At 39.8% G+C, this 24,355-nt stretch overlaps 2 protein-coding genes across 2 annotated transcripts in view; both read right to left on the bottom strand.

Moving 5' to 3' along the window:
• Positions 1-2,787: 2,787 nt before the first annotated feature.
• LOC146579379 (tripartite motif-containing protein 16-like) lies at positions 2,788-5,468 on the bottom strand. The gene has a single exon (XM_085269281.1). It carries the CDS (start codon positions 5,177-5,179, stop codon positions 3,656-3,658), a length of 1,524 nt encoding a protein of 507 aa, XP_085125407.1. The 5' UTR covers positions 5,180-5,468; the 3' UTR covers positions 2,788-3,655.
• Positions 5,469-8,481: 3,013 nt separating this feature from the next.
• Positions 8,482-24,355, bottom strand: part of LOC146579369 (uncharacterized) — a 128,122-nt gene continuing 112,248 nt past the window's right edge. Inside the window, exons 6-8 of the mRNA XM_085267948.1 lie at positions 21,987-22,227; positions 19,995-20,225; positions 8,482-10,839 (exon numbers count right to left, since the gene is read on the bottom strand). Coding sequence (XP_085124074.1) covers positions 9,809-10,839; positions 19,995-20,225; positions 21,987-22,227 — 1,503 coding nt within the window. The 3' untranslated portion in view covers positions 8,482-9,808. The remainder of the gene's footprint in view (positions 10,840-19,994; positions 20,226-21,986; positions 22,228-24,355) is intronic.

Raw genomic sequence — 24,355 nt, 5'->3', positions numbered from 1 at the left:
AGCTCAAAACCCCTCTTTTTTCATCAGCATATGAAACATTGTTTTATGTACGTTATAATCATATTATTCCTTGAATTTAAAAACTCTACAAGTATTGTTGTAGTTGTTAATTTTGGTTTGAAACATGACCCTGACCCTTTCCTAATATGCTTTTGGGGTGCATCTTCCTGCAACGCCCTTATCACTTTCAGTCATCAGGAACTAATAGACATTGGCCTCAGCATGAACCCGGACTTCATGTCAGATTGGACTGACAGCATCTCACCTGAGATTGTAAGGCTGTGGGTTATTGTTGGTAACAGCAAGCAACTCAGGCTGCTCAGGCAGAGGAAACAAAAGCGGCGCTGCAGAGCCTGCTATTGCGTTGAGCTGCAAAAACAACAACACAAACCCCTGTTTCCATCCATCTTTTTCACAAATGGCAAATCCCTCGCAAACAAAATAGAGGAGCTACAATCAGAGACTTAATTCAACCGCTTTGTCGGGGAGTTTTGTCTACTGATTGTAACTGACTCCTGGCTTTTAGGGATTCTTAAAATATTCTGATTCTGATTTTGACATCCCAGATGGCACTGAGGCAAACCGTAACAAAACCCTAACAAAGACGCTGGTAAGAAAAGGGGTTGTGAGCTCTGTCCCTATGTACTTCAGGACTGGTGCTATAAAATTAGAACTATAGACAGTCACTGATCACCAGACTTAGAGGCCATGTCCATTCAGTGCAGGCATTACTATCTACCTTGCAATTTACCATTGTTTACATGCCCTCCTACATGCTAACGCTAGCTCAGCACTCAATCACCTCCAACTTATCATCAGCAAACAGCAGAGAGAGCGCCCAGAGGGGATCCATATTGGTCCGGGTTTGCTATGCAAAAACAGCTGGAGATTTTTTGAATGGTATATTGCTTTATTCTCCAGTGGATCATAAATGAAGTTCACGGCGAGACCGTTAAGGCTGGTAGGCCTCCTGTTCTACCTGATGCCAAGCGCCCCCTCGTGGCGGTGGGATGTTTATCGAATAATGGTGGACAGTCCCAGGGAAGCGGCCAAAAAATACACTTTTTAAAGTATGTGTTTCGTTGTATTCACTTATCTAACATTCCCTCAGGTTTCTCTTTCTTTTAAAGCCTTTGACGGTTCAAAGGCTAAGAATATTACAGAGACTGTGGGGATTTTATAGACAGTAATAACGATCCTTAAACAATGATTAAAAACGATTCTTCGTTTAATCCTCGGCTCTGTTGCATTGCAACATTCGGCTCAAGCAGCCCCAGATTTCCAACAACACAACAGCAGCAGTGAATATGATGCTGTCATAGTTCAGCGTGGAGCCAGAGTCTGTCCACAAACGCAGAGAAACACAAAAAGCTGCTGTTACAGTGACGGCGACCTCAGATGGAAAGAAAACTTTTTTTTGTTGTTGTGTCCAAAAGCCGCCCTATATGACAGCAATATCCATTAAAATGAATTATTAACAGGTTCACCATCATAACTCTTTTTGCCCCTCCTACTAATGTAACAAAAGCTTCCAAAAAGATAGAGTGAAGGCTATTTTATTTTATGCCTTAGTTTAGGTTCTTTGTATACCATCTTTTATTTGCAATTGCTGGTAATTATTATTTCTTTTTCAAAAATGTTTTATTTAAAACATATCATTTTATTATGGCACAGAAAGACAAACTATCTCATTAAACTATTAAACACTGCAATTTTTGACATTTAATTCAATGAGCAGTGCATTTTATGAGACTGTGATTTTCTTTTTTTAAATATTTATTATTGCTCATACACAATGCACAAGTATTTCTTATCAAATGAATCAACAAAAGAATCAATAAAAAGCTTGAAGTAAAATGATTGATAGCTGCTGTCGCCGTTTGGACTCTTTCGACTTGTTTCTCTCTGATGTTTTATGGAGAAACAAGCAGACAGTTCACTTGTTGCACTCAAAGAAAGGAGTTTTATTTACAAGTCAAACATTTGACCAGAGCATTCTGATAAAAAAAATCAACAGTGAAGTTGGAATATCCCAGTTTAATCACGTTATGCTGCAGTTTACATTTATTTAGCTGCCATCCTGAACACAGCCCTGGATAGGAAGACAGGAGGTAAATATGAAACCTCTTATTCTCTTTCTGTGCTGTTTATGCAGTGTTGCTATAACACTGGAGTCTGTCGCTGTTGTTTTAAATACTTTCTGCTGGATTTTGTCTCTGTCCTGTTTCCCTTTAGCTGTTTTTCTCTTTAAATAAAAAGTACAAAGTTTGCATTGTGATTATAAGTTAAAATTGGGTTTAACTTATGAGTTGCTACTACTACTACTACTCATTACTATGAGTAACTAAAGCTTTCAGACAAATATAGTGCTGCTATATATTAAAATAAGTCTATGTGTCTCCTTCTTATATAAAGTATTCACATATTCACTTGAAAAGAAAAACAATTTTCTGAGATGAAGTTGAGCTGAGAAGAAGTCATGATGTGATATGAAATGGAAATAAATGTATGTTAAATTTTCACTGAAGCTTACCATTTGAGTCGAGTTAAATTTCACCACTGATTATTTTTAGTAGAATATTTTTTTAATATATTAATAACATTTTAAGGTCCACTTATATTGTCAAAGTGAAACGAGACTAGTCTCACTGACTGCATTAGCTAAATTTATACAAAATCTCAGAAGACAGAAAAACATGAGAAAAAAGGTACTTTCATATACTGTATTTGAAATGAAACCTTTATTTAACCTTTAAGAACACACAATCAACATTAATAAACAGCAGAACTACTCAAAGATCCAATAAAACAACAGCATGCTTAACTTTAACCTTCCAGAAAATCAGCATGACAGTCTTTATATATACACATTTCATTTCTTTTTTTAATGTATGCAACATCCCAGCTTTTATTGAAAAAGTTTTATGAAAAATGTGTTCTGTGAAAGTAGTTAAGGATCTCCATCTAAACTGGTTTTTATGTGTAAACTCTACAGTGCAAAATAATGATAAAACAATCAATTCTCTAATCATTGACTAACTGATGAATCACTGCAGCTCCAATATATTGTTGCATTTGACAACCCACTACAGCAACTACAGAATAAAACCACTAACCAGACTGATGACAGATTTCAAACATGCTGAATATGAAGAGTAGTATCATTTAAACTCACATGATTATCAACTATAAGAACAAATTCAGATTTATATTGATGTAATAATAATAATGGATTGGATTTATATAGCCCTTTTCAAGGCACTTGCATTCACACACACTGGTGGAGGCAAGCTACGGTTGTAGCCACAGATGCCCTGGGGCAGACTGACAGAAGCAAGGCTGCCATATCGCGCCATCGGCCCCTCTGGCCAACACCATTAGGGTAAAGTGTCTTGCCCAAGGACACAACAACCAGGACAGAGAGCTCAGGGATCGAACCGGCGACCTTCTGGTTACAGATACGCTTCCCAACCCCCTGAGCCACGGTCGCCCTGGTAAGGTAAGGTATATAAATGTAAGTACAGTTTGAATCAGTGCAATATTATTTTCACACATCAATGGACCACTGAACTTCTCAGCTTCTAAAATGTAAAGCCTCATTTAGAAACTACACAAGTACATATAATGGTCAGGGATCAACATGAACCTGTCTTCTCTATTTGACTTTAATCAACTCTGCAGTGGCTCCAGCTGAAAAATAAAGCCAAAGTCCAGCATAGAGCGGCTGAGTGAATGTGGTCTGGACTCTGTGGAGGAGAGTCATGGTTTCAGAGACGCTGTAGAAAGACAGAATACCTGCTCTGTGATCCAGGTACACTCCTACTCTGGAGGACCGAGGACCTGAGAGGACAGTTCGTACTTTCTTGTGAAAAAATGAATAACTGTTGTTTTCACAAAGTAATGCCCAAGATTTGTTATTGTATCCAAATATACGATCAGCTGACTTTCCTACTCTTCTGATATTCTTGTATGAGACTGCTACTTCTATCCCTCTCCCTCTCCACTCCACCTCCCAGTAGCAACGTCCAGTCAGACTCTCTCTACTCAGGACTTGATCATAAAAGGTGAATCTGTCTGGATGATCAGAATAAGACTGTTGTTGTTTCAACTGTGTTGCTTTTCTGTCCCCTTTAGATAATAACAGCTCTTTGTGTGCTGTGTTTGGATCCAGTGTGATTTCACATGAATATTTTAAGAATCCAGCTCTGGTCTTTGGCTCTGGTGGTGACAGTGAAACATCCTCTTCAGTGACTGTCAGTGAGATGTTTGTCCATTCCTCTCTCAGAATGTCCTGTAGTCTATCTCTGGTCTCTGACACAGCTGCTGTCACATCCTCAAAGTAGCTCAGAGGACGAATATTGATGCTGGATGAGTGTGTAGACTCACTGAGTGCTGACAGTGAGGGGTAGTTGTGTAGAAACTGGTTGTGATCCTCTGTGTGTGAGAGCTGCTCCAGCTCGCCGTCTTTCCTCTTCAGCTCAGCGATCTCCTGCTCCAGCTTCTCCTGAAGCTCTTTGACTCGACTCACTTCAGTTTCCTGCTGGGATCTGACCTGCTGCTTCACATCAGAGCTTCTTTTCTGGAGGAGACGGATCAGCTCAGTGAACATCTTCTCACTGTCCTCCACTGCTTTATCAGCAGAGCCATTGATGGCCTCCACCTCCTGTTGAAGCAGCTTCACATCTTTCTCTCGCTCCTGGATTCTCTGCTGGATGTTTAGTCGTCTCACCTCGAGCTCCTTCTGCTTCTCAGTCCTTTCTGCTGCAGCTGGGACTGTTTCATGGCCTTTATGTTCATCCATCGTGCAGAGATAACAGATACTCTGCTGATCAGTACGACAGAAAATCTTCATCACCTCATCATGACGAGAGCAGATGTTCTCCTGGAGCTTCTTGGAGGGGGCCACCAGCTTGTGTTTCTTTAATGGAGCTGCATCATAGTGAGGTTGGAGGTGTTTCTCACAGTAAGAGGCCAGACAGAATAAACAGGACTTGATGGCTTTCAGCTTCCTCCCAGTGCAGACATCACAGGCCACATCTTCAGGTCCAGCATAGCAGTGATCAGCTGGAGCAGCTTGGAGTCCAGTCTTCTTCAGCTGCATGATGTTTTTCACCAGGACAGGCCTCTGTGTGAAAGTCTTCCTCGTTTCTCCGTCCAGTTGAACTCCTTTCTGCGCCATTTCTCCTCTCAGTGTCAGTGACTGTGTGAGTTTCTCTTCCTTATAACTGAAATTAGTCTGAGCTCTGACCTCAACAACATGTGTTTTTTTTGCAGTGAATGGAGCCTGTCAGCTCTGAAACGTGGTTACACAAATGTTCAAAGGTCAGATCAGAAGTGAAGGGAATGAGGAAACATCTGAACAAAGGGGACTTCCCTTGTTTAAGAACAAGAAGATGAAGAACAGGGAGGATTGTATTTCACTCCAGGAAGTGGTTTGTAATTGTTATTGTGTGTTTAAACACTTTTTATTTACTGCTCACCTCAACTTGTAAGCTTTAAATAATTAATTACTGAATTAAGTAATTAAGTAATTTTAGGGTAAAATCTTGAATTTAGAATGTAATTTAGCCTAAAAGGCATATTTTAACGTTATATTATTTGAAGTTATGTGTTGCAATTCTGAAATCCCACAGGACATTAATGCACCAGATGATTTGGGTGATTTAACAAATTTAGAAACTCGAGTTGAACCAAAGTTATTTTGAGGGGAACATTACTATTTGACATTCAAAATATGAAAATAACATAACTGTCATGGTTCCTGAGGCCTCTCAGGCTGGCCTGCCTTTTCTCTCCCTCTCTCCATTGCTTTTCTGTCTTTCTTGTTTTTCTGTCAGTATTTGTATGTGTATGCTTGGGGGTATTTTGTTTAATTTCCTTCAGGTGCTTTCTCCGCATTCCTCCAGGTTCCTCACCCATTAGATCATATTTACCTATGGCTCATTGGCTAATCAGGCTGGTTACTTAAGACAGGACTAGATAGTTGTATGTATGGTCAAACCAAGCGCAGTACATGCGTTAGTGAGTACCCTGCAGCAACACCAAAGAAAGTCTGCTCACCTTTTGTTTCCAGGTAAAGGAGGTCTGAGAGAAGTTGTTGGACTATGACCTCAGAGACAGAAATATTGAGTTAATACAACTGTGATATACTGTGGAGCTGATCCATGCAACCCTGAGGTTATGTTGTAATAGTTCGTTTTGTGTTTTGCTGATGAAGAGCTGACCCTGAGGTATCTACACAGCAGCCATAATAAGAGCTCGAGTTAGAATTCTCTAAATACTGAGGAAAGGAGCTTCAATGCTTCAACAAACTGCAAAGATGATAATACAAACATTATTGTGATATAACTACACTTATGTGTGGTGACACATAATAAAAAATAAATAAATTCTGCTCTGTTATTATTGCACAATTGTAAATGTACTTTGAGAGTGCACCTGTACATTTTCAGCAGGTTCCTAAATAGAGGGTCAAGTCTTTCTACTAGAAGATCATATTCCGGTCAATGAATCACAGAATCGTATTACACAAGGCAATATTTTTTTTATTTCCATACAAAAAAAAAGAATAAGAGGAAAGTAAAAGGGAACCATAATATAGACTAGGGCAGACCTTCCCAAAGTGTGGGGCCCACCCCCTAGGGAGGGCAGAGAGCCATTGCAGGAGGGGGCGTGGTATGAAAAGGAAAAAACACAACGACAACAATACTTGGACACTGCTATCATGGGGCGCCTACACAAACGCAAAGCAGGAGATGAAGCATAGCTGAATATGTTTCCAAACCAACTTCATTCTAAGCCAAAGACTAGAAAATATGGTGAAGCATATCTTCCCTTTGGCTTCACCTGCACAAGTGCCAAAGTAGTTCTCCCCTGCATAACTGCTTTTCCCTGCGTCGGGAGCACACACTGGGCTCTTCAAATCACGGACAAACAGTATCCCACATTCTTGATTTTTAGTTCACAAACACTTGTCGTAATGACTAACTACTCCTGACATTTTGGAGATGTTAGCTCTTTATACAGTAAAGTTACAGCGGGATACAAATAACATCAGGCTGATCCTGCCACAATTTGTTCCCCCTGTCTAAATCACGGACAAACAGTATCCCACAGCTGTTTATGTTTTTAAACCCATTTTGCACAGAGAGGCATTTTTGAAAAATGTATTGATAGCAATGTTGAGGGTAAAATAATTACACTGTGATGCCTCTACCTTTGTAAATAGAGGGACAGTAACTGCGTGTGTGTATGTAAGTGTGTAAAACCTGAAGACACACACAAAATTAGTTAATTAATCTGACTATCTGCAATTCATCTCATGTAAACAATAACGTGGCGCACAGCGTGATGTGACAAAAGGCACATACCTTTGACGTTGTGTGATGAACTCTGTATTCCTCGTCCACACATAAACGCAAAAGAGGAGTTTTAAAAATCTCAGTTTTCGGTGATTCGAAACGCCGTTTACGCGTGGATGAAACAGCTGTGTTTTCAAAAGTAGGTGCGAACGTAGCGTAAAAGAGTTAGTAGTTTGTTTTCTTACTACCTGTAATTTTTTGCAGATTACTTGTATTTGCTCAATTGTTTGCTAAATGTTTGAGGTGTGAAATAAACCACAATGGAGCAGAATATGTGTGTGCGTGGTTGGAGGATGTGTTAGTGCGTGTGCGTGTGTGTGTGCGCGCGCGGGGGGCGGCATTTTTCTTGTAAAACAAAGGGGGGCCTAGCAAAAAAAAGTTTGGGAACCACTGGACTGGGGTACAAAGTTAAAACACAAGTTTCTAGATTTATATAAAACAACATTAAAGAAACAAGGAAAAACATTTGAATTAAGACAGAAAATTAACTTCAACCATCATGAAATGTAAGATCAGGGTTTCTCTGATACAGTTGTAAGAATTAATGCTGAGAGTTCTTCCCTGGTCAATGCCCTGTTCCAGGAAGCATGTCCAATAAACTCTGAGTTTAAAAAACAAACTCTGAGATGATTAACTCTGTAAGCCTGAGTTTCCTGTTCCCGAACAGTTGATCAAAGTTCAATCAACTCTGCGTTAAGAGTGTGTGTGAGAAGAGAAAGAAAGGTATGGAGCTCAGATACCATAAATCACCATGAGTAAATTAAGAGCTGAACCTCCATTTTGATGGAGTAGTTTGAAAAATACCAACACGTGTCAGCGCTGAAAATAGTTATTTTAAAATAACAGGAGAGGAGAAATTCATTTTCTTGGTCTATTCTGTCATCATCATCATCGGATATTATAAAACTTCATGTAATGTATAGCTACAACTTTTTATACTTCCCATGGTCATTATTTACCCATGAATTAACATATATTACATTAAAATGATCTGAAGTTGAATTTGAAATCTATTCAGGGGTAACCCGATAGCAGCAAAATGACAGAAACTGAAGATAAAAATCGAGATAAACAGATCAGACACAGTTTACTGATGGACGTAGCATCAGATAGCAGCACACAGAGTCAAGTCATTTTATTAAATTACAAAAAATGTTTTTGCCACAATTTGACAATTTCATTTTTTAATGAAATCAAACATTTCAAGCCAGTATTTCATGCATTGATGGGCTGTAGCAACCTCTTTTTTTCTATTGAGATTTCCATAAAAGAAAACAGTAGAGGCAAACGTTATACGCTCGTTTTTAGTGTCATTTTTGTGGTGACCAGGTAGCAGGTATACCAACATCTTAACATCCTCATTTTGTTGTGTCATTTACAAACGCCGTCACGGGAATTTAGGCCACATTGCTATAACGACCCCACCCAGAGTAGGTGGTACTCCAGCGTAATGGAAAAAACACTGAAACCAAGTCGAGTCGAGCAGAGTGGGTACTAGTGAAAAAGGGCTATATGATACCCCAGTGAGATGGATTTGGGTTAGTGTGAATGAAAAATGTGTTTCATTTAAAGTCACAGACTTTAAATCTACCTTACCTTTAAATTTACCTTACCTTTAAAATTACCTTAATTTACCTTTCAAAACATTGTTTGAGATTATTATATGACTGAGTCCTGTGAGTCTGTGAAATTTCAGAATGAAATGTTCAAAACACAGACAGTCTACTGTGTGCATTTCAAACCTGACTTTAAAGTATAGCTAATCCTGTGCTCTATGGGTCTAAAACTTTAAAGAGGACAATGACGTACTACAAAAATACAATAATGTACTCAAAGTTGGCTCTGCTAAGTCAGAGTTGGAAATACAGAAACTAAATTAGTATATGCTACTATATGCTCTTATTCTCAGCTCTTAATAAATCTGCAATAATCGCTGTCCCAATCATGACATTTTTCACTGCACGATTATAAAATCAATCCCAAAAAAACAAAGTTACAAAGCAACATCTAACTGACAATTTGTAAGAACAAACTTCCAGCAGATTAATGTGCGTTGTTAACAACATTATGAAAGAGGAAATTAACTGGAGTGTCAGTTGGCAGGTTCAGGTGCAGCAAATGGGAGGAGTGACTATGAGTTTCTTACACAAATTCATAGTTTGTTTAAGAAAATCTGCTGAAATCTGTTAGGTTCAAAGAGTTTCTTAACCTGGTGAGTGACACCGAGTTAAAGTTAACTCTCTTTCTCTCCCTCATGTCAGGATTAGCAAACTTGCAGTTGTTAGTTAAACCTGCTTCCTGGAATAGAACCCACATAATACTGACCTGAATATGATTCATCTTTTCACTCAGGTGTTGCAGTGGTTTGACTTCTGCTCAGTGTGAGCTCGACAACCAACACTCTATTATGACTAACAGCTGTCCCACACGTTCTAAGCTTTAAACTTTTAATCAGTATGAATTCTCATGTGCTTCTTTAAGTGTGTCGTCTGGCTAAAGGTTTTCCCACACCTGCTACAGCAATGTGGTTTCTCACCTGTGTGAATTCTTGCATGAGACTTCATTCCTGATTTCTGATTGAATTTTTTCCCACAAGTGCTACAAGAATACGGCTTCTCGCCTGTGTGAGTTCTTACATGAGTTTCCAATGCTGATTTCTGACTGAAACTTTTTCCACAGATCCCACAAGAAAATGGTTTCTCACCTGTGTGAAATCTCATGTGTTTTATGAGTCCTGATGAGTCAGCAAATCTTTTCCCACAAGTTTTACAAAAATACGGCTTCTCACCTGTGTGAATTCTTACATGACGTTGCAGCTCTGAATTCTGATTAAATCTTTTCCCACAGGTGATACAAGGATACGGCTTTTCACCTGTATGAATTCTCACATGACGCTCCAAATGAGACTTCTGAACAAATCTTTTCCCGCAAGTGATACAAAGATATGGCTTCTCGCCTGTGTAACGTCTTATATGATTATCCAATGCTGATTTGTGGCTGAATCTTTTCCCACAGGTGCTACAAGAATATGGTTTCTCACCTGTGTGAACTCTAAGATGTGCACTCAGGTGGGATTGGAAGTAAAATGCTTTTCCACATGTGTCACATTTTAGAGACTTTTCCCTTGTGTCAGCAAGTCTGAAACGTCTCCTCCTCTTTAGTGCTATATTTCTAGCTGATCCTGAGACTACATGCTTGCTTTCTACTTCAGGACAGCTGTGAGAAAGGAGCTGCTCACTGTTTGATTCCAGTTCACTGTGGTAACTTTCCTGATAAACAAGGGTGTCCATGAAGGCATCAGCCTCCTGCTTCAGTCCAAGCTGCTGTCCTTCCTGACTGCCGCAGAGTTCCTCCTGTTCATTTTTAATCTGTGGAGGCTCTGGGTCGTCTTGGTCCAGACTAGAGTTCCTCTCCTGGTTACAGACCTGCTGACCTCTGACAACCTTCTCCTCATCACAGACATGCTGCTGTTGGAGGTCTGAATGGACAAATGAAGAAAAAAATAGTAGAAAAACAAAAATTTGAGAAGATATAGTATAAGCTGAACCATTAGGAGAACTCTACATACTGAACATGTGGCTAATATTGAGCAGTGAAACTTAAAGTGAATGCACTGATTCAAATTGTTTTTTAGTTTTACACCCTTCAAAGATCAGCTTCGTGGATGTCTGTGATGCTGTATATGAAATATAAAGATGCTTGTGTGTTTTCTGTTAAATGAACGCGGATGTGTGGGTACAATTGTATCCTGCTAAGTAGAGGTGAGAATGACCACAGGCTTTATAATGCTATTTTTATTTACTTTTTGCAACATGAATATTGGATATTGCAATAACATGTATTACAGTTTAACACAGTTTTTCAACTGCGATGTATGTTCTCAAACCTTTTCAGTATCCGTTTTATTCCAAGTAAACTCCTCTCACTACAGCTATTATTATTATTATTATTATTATTATTATTATTTTCTTTCAGCAAAATGAGATTGCCAAGATTACCAACACTGTTAGTAAAAGCTGTTATAAATGCTGCCAGACAAAGTCTGTCTTCTATCAGTCTGTGATTGAATGGCGTCAAGTTGACAATTAACTGTGATATATCATTGAAAATCACATGCCTAATCACTGTCTATGCAGACAGCAATTCTTCTTATCCAGGGGAACACTAAGGCATCCTCAAGCCAGCTGTGAGATGTCATCTCTCCAGTGCGTCCTGGGTCTGCCCCAAGACCTCATTCTGGTGGGTCATGCCCAGCTCCTTTTGATGTGGAGGAGTAGCAGCGACTCTATACTAAGCCCCTCCTGGATGGCAAAACTCCTCACCCTATCTCTAGGAGAGAGGTCAGTGACCCTATGGAGAAAACTTATTTCTGCTTGCTTTTATTTGCAATCTCATCTTTTTTGTCAGTACCCAGAGCTCGTGACCATAGGTGAGGGAGGGACATAGAATGACTGTTTTACTGTACGTTCTGCATTTCTTTAGTCTCCCAATCTGTCAATCTCTCGCTTCCCTCATGAACAAGACCATGATATATGTATGAACTCTTCCACTTGGGCCAATAACTTGTGCTCACTCAGGCTGAGGACCATGGCCCCCAGATTTGGAGGTACTAATTTTCATTCTCACAATTTCACATTTGGTTGCGACCCACTCCAGTGACAGCTGGAGGCCACCATCTGATTAAGCCAACAGAACCCCATTATCTGCAAAAAGTGAGATTCTGAAGCGACCAAAGTGGAGGCCTTAAGCCAGCTGGCTATGCTTTTAAATTGTATCCATAATAATTCTGAACAGACTCGGTGACAAAGGGCAGCCCTGGTTTAGTCCAACATCTACCAGAAACGAGTCTGACTCATTACCAGGGGTGCAGATAACTGGTACGCATGTGTGACAAAAATTAAGAAAGCGTAGTGACACTTGTGTTACCAAGTGCCTTTGGCGTACTTGACCATGTCATTTAACCTTACACATTTTGCTTGTCACCACCTAAATGTCCAAAAAACAACAGACAATAAGTAGCTTCTTTGGTGTTTCGCCACCAGCTAAGAAATGCTAACCAGAGCCAGTGCTGAAGAAAATACTTTTTCAGAAAAGTTGCCACTGTGCACTAAAATGTGGTGAAAGATTTGCCTCTCTCATCTACATCTAAGAGACAAATCAGGTGCATTTTTAAAGGCCCAAAGAATTGTAACCATCCTTTATTTGACAAATGTGAAAAGGGCAAGGAGCACATGAATGTGGTGCGAGTCATTGCTAATAAACAAGCCATCCGAGAAGATATGTGCAGTTGCCCCCTTAACAGATGGCAAGACAAGCGAAATGACGAACAGAGGTAAGCCCTGTTTAATATTTTTCTCCTCGCTTCCACAAAGTTTAACACACACATCCTATGTCTTCATATCCTTCTTTATTGAAGCAGCTAGGTGTGAGACTTTTCCAGGACACAGACTTGGATGACTGGACAACAAAGTTGGTCGTTGTGTGCACAGACGGGGCTGCTGTCAACATGGGTATGTACAACAGCGTCGTGCTAAAACTCTGGCAACTTGCTGCAGTTGCACATACTGGAAAATTGCATAAAATCAGCTGAATACAACGTTCCTTACTGAGAGACATTTAATCGCTCTGTGGTCAAACTGCTGCAGTTTTTATGCAAAAAGGTGGAGCAAAATACAAAACTGCACTGAAGAAGCTGCGTGACAAAAATGGGATCCCCTTTGTGAAACTGGGCGAGTTTCATAATATCAGGTGGCCTGCATGGACGCATGAAACTGTTAAAAATATTATCAATTGTTAGCCATTAAAATGCAACTGGCTACGAGTGACAACAGTGATTTGTAGCATACATGCTTAACATTGGCAGCATTTTAAAGACCACAACCATTAGGTTTCAGAGGGAAAAGCGGATCATTGGAGAATGTAAGGATGAACTCATCGTGGCCATTGGACAGTTTATCCTTCTGCTTGATAGTGATAGGCCACTATAGGGCACACACTGTTTCTAATGCTCATGCTGACAGACACAAGCAAAGTTACCCGGGGGTAAATCAGATACGACTTCCTCAAGTCATGCAATCATTTCTTAGTATTTGATCCTTCAACATGGCCTTAAGAAAGCAAGTACTCCACAGTTTCAGAAACACAACAGTTTGCAGGATTCTCAAGAAATACGAGGTCACCTTGCAGCTTGACAAAGACACTACTGTAACAGAATGGATGTGATTAAGGCAGGCAGGGAAACGCATGGGAGCCTCTTCTGTGTATGACTTGGTCCATCTCTTGGTCCTTACCTGAGTAGATCACTTGAAAAGTTATCTGCACCCCTGTTTATTACCAGCTAACAGGTGTGCAGGTCCCGTACAGCTTCTAACACGGGCCATTCATCCATATTCCTGAAGCAACCCCCTCAGGACTTTGAGCCGAGTCCCCTCAAGTGGTGCTTATTGACGACGACTCATTCAGACTGACTGCAACATGTTGGCAATCTGTCTGGAGAGTGTCTCTAAGCAAGAACACAGCTTTTACTTGCAAGGGTCCTACAACCTGTGTGAGAGTGACTGCAGTTAGCGCATGTTCAAGGTTTTCTGCATGTTCCAAAAACATCACATCTCTTTGTTTTTTCATTGATTTTTAGGAACGATGTACATCTCAACTTTGTTTCTGAAGATGCCTGAAAACAAGGAGTAAAGGCAACGTTACCCCAGTTGGGGCAGGGATAGCTACTCAGCTACCCCTTAGCTACCCTTGAGTAAGGTACCGTCTCTACAAATCCTTGATTCGCTGAGTGAACGGGTTAAATGCCGAGGACTAAGCAATTTCCTACAGGATTAATACAGTATACATTAGGGGTGGGGGAAAAAATCGATACTGTGTAGTATCGTGATATTTTGTTTGCTAATAATGTATCGATACAGGGACAGCAGAAATCGATATGTTGTTACAAAAAAGGTTTTTGTGCTCTGACTTCAGAGCATGTTGATCCTTTTTCTGAGCAAGAATCCTGACATTCCTTCACTGTCCAAATGTGTTTAACTTTTTTTTGGCAGCAATAAACATGACAGTTTACTTATTTTAATTTAAGACATGTTTTATTTTAATTAAGTTTAAAACTTTTTTATTTAATGTAAAATTATATTTTGTTTTAATTTACTTTCAAATTCTTCAGTTGCTGAATGGGCTGCATAGTTTTCATAAATTGCATAGTTCAGAATAGCTATAATTGTACCAGATGGTTGCATTCAGTTAAGTTGGACTAGACTGTAATACAAACCGTTCAGTTTGTCAACAATAAAACTGACTGAAATGAGAGAAAGACTGAGTGTGAGACTTTGATATTAGATAAAATGAATATTGATAAAGTTTACCTTTATGTACAGAATCTGAATATCGCAAAATATTTTTAAAAATTGCAATAATATCGTACCGTGCGTTAAGTATTGTGATAATATCGTATCGTGGGATGTGTGGTGATTCCCACCTCTAGTATACATAGATTTAGAAAAGTAACAACCCTCTCTTGCCAAACAATGTTAGCTCATTATGTTTTTTGCCTTAAAAAAACAAAGTGGATGAAATAAAAATTGATTTCAACTAAATAGAGACAAAACTGAGATTCTCCTGTTTGGAAACAAAGATCCATGATTACAACTTAATTCACATCTTGAATCTATAGGGCACTGAAGACCTCAACCTGGTTGGAAAATTTTGGTGAAATCATAGATGAGGAATTTAGTTTCACTGACTGTATCACAAGGCTGTATCATGGATATAATTTCTGTCTTTTTTCTGTTGTTTTTGGTTTTAATTTAATCTTGTAAACCAACTTGAATAACTTATTTGTATTTGAGAGGTAATATACAAATACATTTCCCATAACAGAAAGAGATACATTCATGCCGCTTATTAAAGTTGGACCTTGAGGAAGAAAGGATGCCCAGGTATAAAATCTTCATGCAGAAGAGATAAGTGGTCCTTCCCAGTTCAAAAGACTGGATCTAAGGCTACGTTCACACTGCAGGTCTTAATGCTCAATTCCGATTTTTTGATCAAATCCGATTTTTTTGTCTGCTTGTTCACGCTAAAAAAAAAAAAAGTGACATCAAACACGCTCTAGTGTGAACCCTCAAAGCGGCCAGCATGCGCAAAAGAAGACGTGACACACAACACGCTCTGTTTAGACCCAGAGCAAAAGTATTGTTTGGCTGTTTCGGACTTTACGTTTCCCAATTTTGCTTTAAATTATAAAGTTATTGTGTTATTTACATATCGCCTAATAATGATCCTTATTGCTGTTTTAGAGGAGCGGTGCTTCAAAGGATAGTTGCAGATTTCTGTCAGAATCTGCAGATTATACAGTACAAATAAAATGTTCACGTTTCTCCAACATTGTCTTCCCAACAGTTTCTCTGGATGGGCAGGAAGCGTTCACAATGTCTTCTCCGGTGCTGATAATTGGTATCTGTCTCGTGTCAGTGACGTACAAGACGGATTTCATGCGACATGACCGTTCAAACAGCAGTCGCTTTCTAAAACATCAGATATGTATCGGATTCACAGCCACATATGAAAGTGACCCAGATCTAGGGTTGCAAAATTCCCGGAATTTTCAAAGATGGAATCCTTCCATGGGAATTAACGGGAATCTATGGGAATAAACGGGAATTAACGGGAATTTATGGGAATAAAGTGGGAATTTTCAAAATTGAAGGTTGGCTCTTCTTAGGGAACTTAAATATAGTTGAGGAAAGTATATTTTAGCATAATATTGACAAAAACAAACAAATGCAATTCAAATACACTTGAATATCCATGCCATTCCTTAATCACATGTACAGAGCACAAGCTTGCTGCATGGCTATTGAGACCACCTACTGGCACTGTGCATGCCTCCATCACATGTACACATGGACCACACTTTTGAGCCTGAAGGACAAAGAGTATTAAAGGCACACATTTGAGCCTGTGGACTTAACAAGTGAGGTAAGTTTTGATGATATTATGGGAAAATATATTCATTAAATGTTTAAATTGTGAATATCACATAAAATGTATTAATCTGGTAGATAGCAATCTGATAAGATGCTAAATAAAATGCTAGCATCTGATAAGATGCTAAATAAAATGCTAGCATCTGTTAGATGCTAAATAAAATGCTAGCATCTGTTAGATGCTAAATAAAATGCCAGCATCTGTTAGATGCTAAATAAAATGCCAGCATCTGTTAGATGCTAAATAAAATGCTAGCATCTGTTAGATGCTAAATAAGCCATAGCTAGTATAACATAAAGAAGATGCTAGCTTCCTCATTTGGTTGTTTTGTTTTGAAGATCATTCCAGTTGTTTAGCTAGCCTTACTATTTATATCTGTTTATTATCATATTGCAATTGTATTATTACGATCTCTTGCATTGCATTAGCATTTTTACAAGCTCTTGTTTTATTTTACAGAAAAATGCCACGTGCGCTATCTGATGTGTGGAGACATTTTACACAAGCTAATGTACAAGGGAAATCTGTATATATGTGTAAGTATTGTGATAAGACGTACGTGAAGAATGCCACAAAAATCCAGCAGCACATTGCAAAGTGCAAAAAAATTCCTCAAGGCCCAACACATGCAGCAGCCAGGAGTTCCACTCAAGGGGAAAATGAATCTGTTTCAGCTGTATCAGAGTCAGATACCCACTCATCAGCTCCTGGTCCCTCTGGCATCAGAGGATTCTTTGATTTTATGGATGACACTAGCCAGAAAAACGCAGATGAGTGTTTCGCTCGTGCAATCTATGCAGCTGGCTCACCCCTGATGCTGACATCCAATGTGTACTGGAAGAGATTTTTGAATGTTCTCCGACCAGCATACATTCCCCCAACCAGACATGCATTGTCTACTCATCTACTGGATGAAGAGTTCAGTCGAGTTCAAGCAAAGGTGAAACAGACCATTGACCAAGCTGACTGTATTTCAGTCATCTCTGATGGATGGTCCAATATCAGGGGACAAGGAATTATTAACTACATAATCACCACTCCTCAGCCTGTGTTCTACTAGAGTGTAGACACAAAGGAAAACAGACACACAGGCCAATACATTGCAGATGAGCTAAAAGTGATCATCAATGACCTTGGACCAGATAAGGTTTTTGCACTGGTCACTGACAATGCAGCCAACATGAAGGTTGCCTGGGCACATGTGGAGGAGACCTACCCACATATAACTACTATTGGCTGTGTTGCCCATACACTAAACCTTCTCCTAAAAGACATAATGGCACTAAAAACAATGGACACTCTGAATAAGAGAGTGAAGCAAGTTCTGAAATATGTTAAAGGCAAACAAGTAACTTCCGCTACATTTCTGTCAAAGCAAAAGTTAAAGAACAAGAGTACTACACTGAAGCTTCCCAGCATAACGCGATGGGGTGGTGTTGTTATCATGTTTGACAGCCTTCTGAAGGGAAAGGAGTCTCTGCAAGAGATGGCCATATCCCAGTCTGTAGGCATCGACAGTGACATCAAGAAGGTCATCTTGGATGATGTGTTCTGGGTATCTAGAGTATCTAGCAGTCAGAAAATCCTCAAACCTATTGCAGCAGCAATAGCGAAGATAGAGGGGGATGGTGCCATCTTGTCAGATGTCCAGTGCCTTTTTGCAGAACTCAAAGAAGAAATCCAGACAATTCTGCCCACTTCCCTACTACTGAAAGCAGAGGAAACGGCTGTGGTCAAGTCATTGGAACAGCGGAGGGAGTTCTGCATGAAGCCAGTGCATGCAGCAGCATACATGCTGGACCCCAAATATGACAAGGGCATACTTTCTGGGGAAGAGATCAACGGTGCCTATGCGGTCATTACAGCCATGTCTGACCACCTGGGTCTCGATAAAGGCAAAGTTCTAGGCAGTTTGGCAAAGTATCGAACAAAGCAAGGCCTTTGGAAAGGGGATGGAATATGGCAGTCATGCCAGCACATATCTGCAGCCACCTGGTGGAAGGGACTATGTGAATCTGAGGCCCTTGCACCTGTAGCCTCCATTCTCCTCCAAATCCCACCATCATCAGCTGCCTCCGAGCACAACTGGTCACTGTTTGGGAACACCCACACAAAGGTTCGCAACAGGCTCACAAATGTGAGAGTGGAAAAGCTGGTCGGCATTCGGGCAAACCTACGGCTCTTTGAGCCTGACACAGAGCCATCCTCAACAAGGCTGGAAAGTGACACTGAAGAGGAAGACTCAGAGTTGGATGCTGAGGAAGTGGACATGTTGTTGGATGATGATGAGGTCCAGGAAGAGTCTATTGACTGAGCAAAAATGAGAAAAGAGGATTGCTTGAAGGAAGATTTGCATGTTTAATGGGACGTTTTGGAGGATAAGTGGCAAACAGAGACTGCAGCGTGTTGTGCGCTCTGCTGAGAAGGTGATTGGCTGCAGACTCCCATCTCTGCAGGACCTGTACACCTCCAGGACACTGCGGCGTGCAGCCCGGATCTCAGCTGACCCTTCTCACCCTGGACACAGTCTGTTTGACCTGCTCCCCTCAGGCAGGAGGCTCCGGTCCATTCGCACCAGAACCTCTCGCCACAAGAACAGTTTCTTCCCCTCTGCTGTTGGACACATGAACAATAACCACATGACTGTCCCCGCCACTGACACATGACCCTACGCTGTGTCACTGCATCATTTCATGTCTGGCACTGATCACCACCTGCACTCATGTATATATCATGTATATATCTTTCTACGTAGCACTCATAATTCTTATTCTCATGTATATCTCATGCACATATCTTTCTTTCTACATAGCACTTTAATTCTTATTGTTTGCACTGAAGCACCGCAGCAATTTCCTAATGTTGTAAACCTCAACATCTGGCAATAAACCCATTCTGATTCTGATTCTGATTTTTCATTTAACCTTTTGAATGGGACTTTGTGGAGATTTTTGGACAGGGGGCATTTTTGAATGAGCGGGGTTAGGGGATGGTAATATTGAACTCAACATTTCTGTTTTTATTCATCCATGAAACAAGTTATTGAAACGTGTTCTATTCTACTGTACTTACAAATAAATCTGTTTAAATATCTGTTGAAAACATTTTGCATGGAGGTTTTCTTATGATTTCTGTTTATATTTATGCTTGGAAATAATATATTCCCAGTTAGTTCTCCTAAATTCCCATTAATTTCCATAATTCCCATTATTTCCATGGACAGTTTCCAATATGGAATATTTCCAAAATTCCCAAGCTTAACTTACCATGGAAATTTACCGGAAACTTTTCGGAAATTTACCGGAAATTTTCCGCCCCTTTGCAACCCTACCCAGATCGGATTTGAAAATATGATTGGATATGGGTCGCAGAGGGTCAGAAAAGTCGGATTTGATGTGCTTTCGCCTGCAGTGTGAACGTAGCCACAGTCACAGTTGGTAATTCCAGCAGAGACACCAGGGGCATCTGTTTAAAATGTGCTAAACAAATAAATTTCCCTTAACAGAAAGAGATGCATTCATGCTGCTTATTACAGTTGGACCTTCAATTCTTCCTGTGCCTCTAAAAATAAATGTAACTTTAAACTCCAATTAGGATCCTACATGACTCATATTCATTGTTATTACGACAATCAGTTTTACATACCTATTCTGTGTAACTTTATCTCAGGTTTGCAGATGGTCCCCAGCAGTCTAATCTGCTCTTCCCTGGACCAGACGATAATGCCTTCATCTTGCTTCAGTCCAAGCTGCTCTCCCTCCTGACTGCTGCAGAGCTCCTCCTGTTCCTCTTTAATCTGTGGAGGCTCTGGGTCCTCCTGGTCCAGACTGGAGTTCCTCCCCTCCTCTTCATTGCAGTCACGTTGTCGTGGGAAGTCTTAAGCAACAAAGAAGTACAGAGTCAAGGTCACAACTGTGATGAGTTTTCACAAATATTTTACAAATGTGTGTCAAAGCCTGAATAAATAGTGATAATTTAAACACACATTTTTACAGAGACAGTGAGCCAGGGCTCTAGACTAACTTTTTGCCATCGGCGCAGCAGTGCATCTTTAAAAACTTAGGCGCACTGGCACAAAAGTTAGGCGCACTCAAATATTTCAACCACTTAACACCGCAGTTTTACATGTGCACTTTTTGGGGGGGGAAGTTGCAGTCCATACAGACAATATTCATTTCTAAATGATTAACTAACAATCTTGTACTTAAAGTGCTTTGTCAATATTGTAGAAAATGTTAAACTTAATCATCATCTTGGCCTCCTCTGACGACCTGGTTGTTGCTGTCTGCTGCTGAACGGCAGTGGGGAGAGTGGACACTTGGGCAGTGCATTTTTTGCAGCATATAATGTGTTTTCTGGATACACTGTGTTTTTTCAGCATTCAAAGATAGATGGCACCATGTCAGAGCTGGCTATGAACTTCAGATGGATCAGGCCTTAACTTAACAAAAAAGTTATCAATAGTTCTTTTCATCTTTTCTTATTACCCACAGCTACATCCCCTTCTTTCGGGCCTCACTAGGGCTGCGTATTATCACTGATTTTTATGATCCATTTGATTCAGGTTCTCAAAGTCCTGATTTGATTCAATTTAGCCTCAGACAGTCAGAAATATTATAATTCTGATCATTTATCAGTACTGATACATGTGAGACTTCATCAGAATTGTGAACATCACAGCAGATGCTTTTGTGTCAAAGTAACTGAGAATAAAACACAGAAAAACATGAAGGAGATTTTTCTGGCCTGGCTTTTTATAGCAGATAACCTTAAAAATATTCTGTAATTTTGCATAATTTTAAGAAGTTTAAATTTCTTCAGTATTGAACAGCAAAAATTAGGCTTTAAGTGATCGCACCACTGAAAAATTTGGTCGCATTTGCGACCACATTGCTCGCACTCTAGAGCCCTGTGAGCTCAGATCACACCATCACTGGTGTCACAGTTGTGTCAATCAGATTAAATAAAATGTGTAAATATTGAAAAAATATATAGTCTTGTGGTTTCTAGTCAATATGATATCAAGCTTGATTCAACAAGAAGAGGTTTTAATTCACAACGGTGACCATGAACATGCACCAGTCCAACATAGTCCATCACTGGACACTGAACCACAGCACTGATAAATACCCAGTTTAACATCTTCTAGTAAAGCCACTGTATCTTCAATCGGACCCTGAGCACTTGTTTTCACTTAGGAGACACATTTAGACATCATACTTTGCTTCAGTGATTGTTTTCTTGCTTTTGCTGCAGATGTAAAGACATTATTTATAGAAGTATTTGTAACATGGACAGATTTTGTTCTGATACTTTGGAGAGTCTGTCACTGTGTGTGTTCACTTTGAGGCTGTCATAAAAAATAAATGGAATAAACAGTTGGTGTGGACGCTCATCTTCATCAATGTTAGTCAGAAGACAGTTTTCACACTGTCTCATTAAGAGTGTGTGTGCTCTTCCTCAACTATCACCGTTTGCTCCTCTGAATTCATCACCAAAGTAACAGCTGCCTGCTCTCAGCTAACATCAGCTTAGAGAAATCCTGGAGATGCTGATAAACTTTCAGATTTATCACCAATCAACTAAATACTGAAGAATCTGAGCTTGAACAGCACAGAGTTAAAAACATGTCCATACCTATGATGTGTGAGTTTCTGTCGGGTTTCCGGCTGATATCCAGCAGTCTGTGCTGACGGTTGATCTCCTCCTCATACTGGACGATGGTTTTTTGAACCTCTGAGAAGATTTCTTCACAAACAGCAGTTAGTCTCTCCCTGATGAACTCTCTCAGATACTGAGCTGAACTCATCGCTGCTTCCGCTGAGCGGATCGATACAAGCATCGACACCGGTATCAGATGGATATTAACGTCATAAGATCAGTACTTTAGTTTGTGTTTTTCCTCTAAGTTCAATCAGCTTTATCAAACAGCGGCCATGTTGCGGACGTACTTCTCGCTCCACCCAGGTCCGCCGTGAGTTTGCGCTCGTGCGTCACGTGACTCAGGGAGCCACGCCGATTTGTTGAATAGTAATGCCGCGTTCCAGATGCCTCGGATCTCGGGAGTTACGTCACTCCTGAGTGAGAGCATTCAGATAAAACAGAATCAGTTTAGCAAGGTAGAGCCATTCCAGTGTCGATAGCAGTAAGACCTGATACTTATTTGTTGTGCTTAAAAACACATTCAGTGATAGAGCCTGTTCACTTCTCTGCGTATGACTAATTGAACGAGTTGCAGAGCAGATTGAAAGTTTACAGTTCTAATTTTGTTCACATTCAGTCCCGCCTTCTTGGATTGTTAAATCGTTTATGTTGGTCTACTCTGACTTTCCAAGTGTGAAATCCGATGTAAGGGGCCCTCCACAACACATTTCCGACAGAGAACTCGGGATTTCCGACTTTAAACCTATGCACCATGTCCATTATTATTATTTATTCATCAACAACGGCGGCTCGTGAGTTGTGTCTGCATCCTTCAAATGTCTATTTCGGAAGTGAATTATTAAGTAAGGGATTCCATGTCACTCAGTTATCTAGTTAATATAAATGTAGCGAAGGGTAAAGCGAGGCTTTGTGAAACACTGTTTCCATTCAACATAGCACGATAAAATGTGATGATGTTAAAAACACGAAACTGTGAATGTAATGAACTGTGTGTTTCAGTAATACTATTTTCCAGTGTTAACCTAAATGAATACATTTGTCATATGCAAAAATATTTTTCAAAAACATTTCTTTGGGGTTGAGCTATTCTACAGTATCTACCTCTACAGTGACATCGGCAGTAGGGTACTCTGGGTTTGGTCTTATTGTTTGTTATTGTTACTGAAAGAACAAACATATACATACATATATATATATATATATATATATATACACACATATATATATACACACATATATATATATATATATATATACATATATACATATATACACACATATACATATACATATACACATATATACATATATATACACATATATATATATATATACACATATATATATATACATATATACACACATATACACATATATACATATATACACACATATACATATACATATATATATATATATACATACACATATATATATATATATACACACACACACACACACACACACACACATACATATATATATATATATATATATATATATATATATATATACATATACATATACACACACACACACACACACACACACACACATACACACACACACACACACACAGTGGGGCAAAAAAGTATTTAGTCAGCCACCGATTGTGCAAGTTCCCCCACTTAAAATGATGACAGAGGTCAGTAATTTGCACCAGAGGTACACTTCAACTGTGAGAGACAGAATGTGAAAAAAAAAATCCATGAATCCACATGGTAGGATTTGTAAAGAATTTATTCGTAAATCAGGGTGGAAAATAAGTATTTGGTCAATAACAAAAATACAACTCAATACTTTGTAACATAACCTTTGTTGGCAATAACAGAGGTCAAACGTTTACTATAGGTCTTTACCAGGTTTGCACACACAGTAGCTGGTATTTTGGCCCATTCCTCCATGCAGATCTTCTCGAGAGCAGTGATGTTTTGGGGCTGTCGCCGAGCAACACGGACTTTCAACTCCCGCCACAGATTTTCTATGGGGTTGAGGTCTGGAGACTGGCTAGGCCACTCCAGGACTTTCAAATGCTTCTTACGGAGCCACTCCTTTGTTGCCCGGGCGGTGTGTTTTGGATCATTGTCATGTTGGAAGACCCAGCCTCGTTTCATCTTCAAAGTTCTCACTGATGGAAGGAGGTTTTGGCTCAAAATCTCACGATACATGGCCCCATTCATTCTGTCCTTAACACGGATCAGTCGTTCTGTCCCCTTGGCAGAAGAACAGCCCCATAGCATGATGTTTCCACCCCCATGCTTCACAGTAGGTATGGTGTTCTTGGGATGCAACTCAGCATTCTTCGTCCTCCAAACACGACGAGTTGAGTTTATACCAAAAAG

Source organism: Mchenga conophoros, linkage group LG3, assembly GCF_057382185.1.
Source record: "Mchenga conophoros isolate Kocher_MC1m ecotype Shallow Benthic linkage group LG3, M_conophoros_male_GT1.1, whole genome shotgun sequence".
Lineage (NCBI taxonomy): Eukaryota > Metazoa > Chordata > Actinopteri > Cichliformes > Cichlidae > Mchenga > Mchenga conophoros.
This window is presented reverse-complemented; position numbering and strand designations above follow the sequence as displayed.

Bases quoted from the DNA above. Each gene is read 5' to 3' on its own strand.
- LOC146579379 (XM_085269281.1), bottom strand. From the start codon at position 5,179: ATGGCGCAGAAAGGAGTTCAACTGGACGGAGAAACGAGGAAGACTTTC.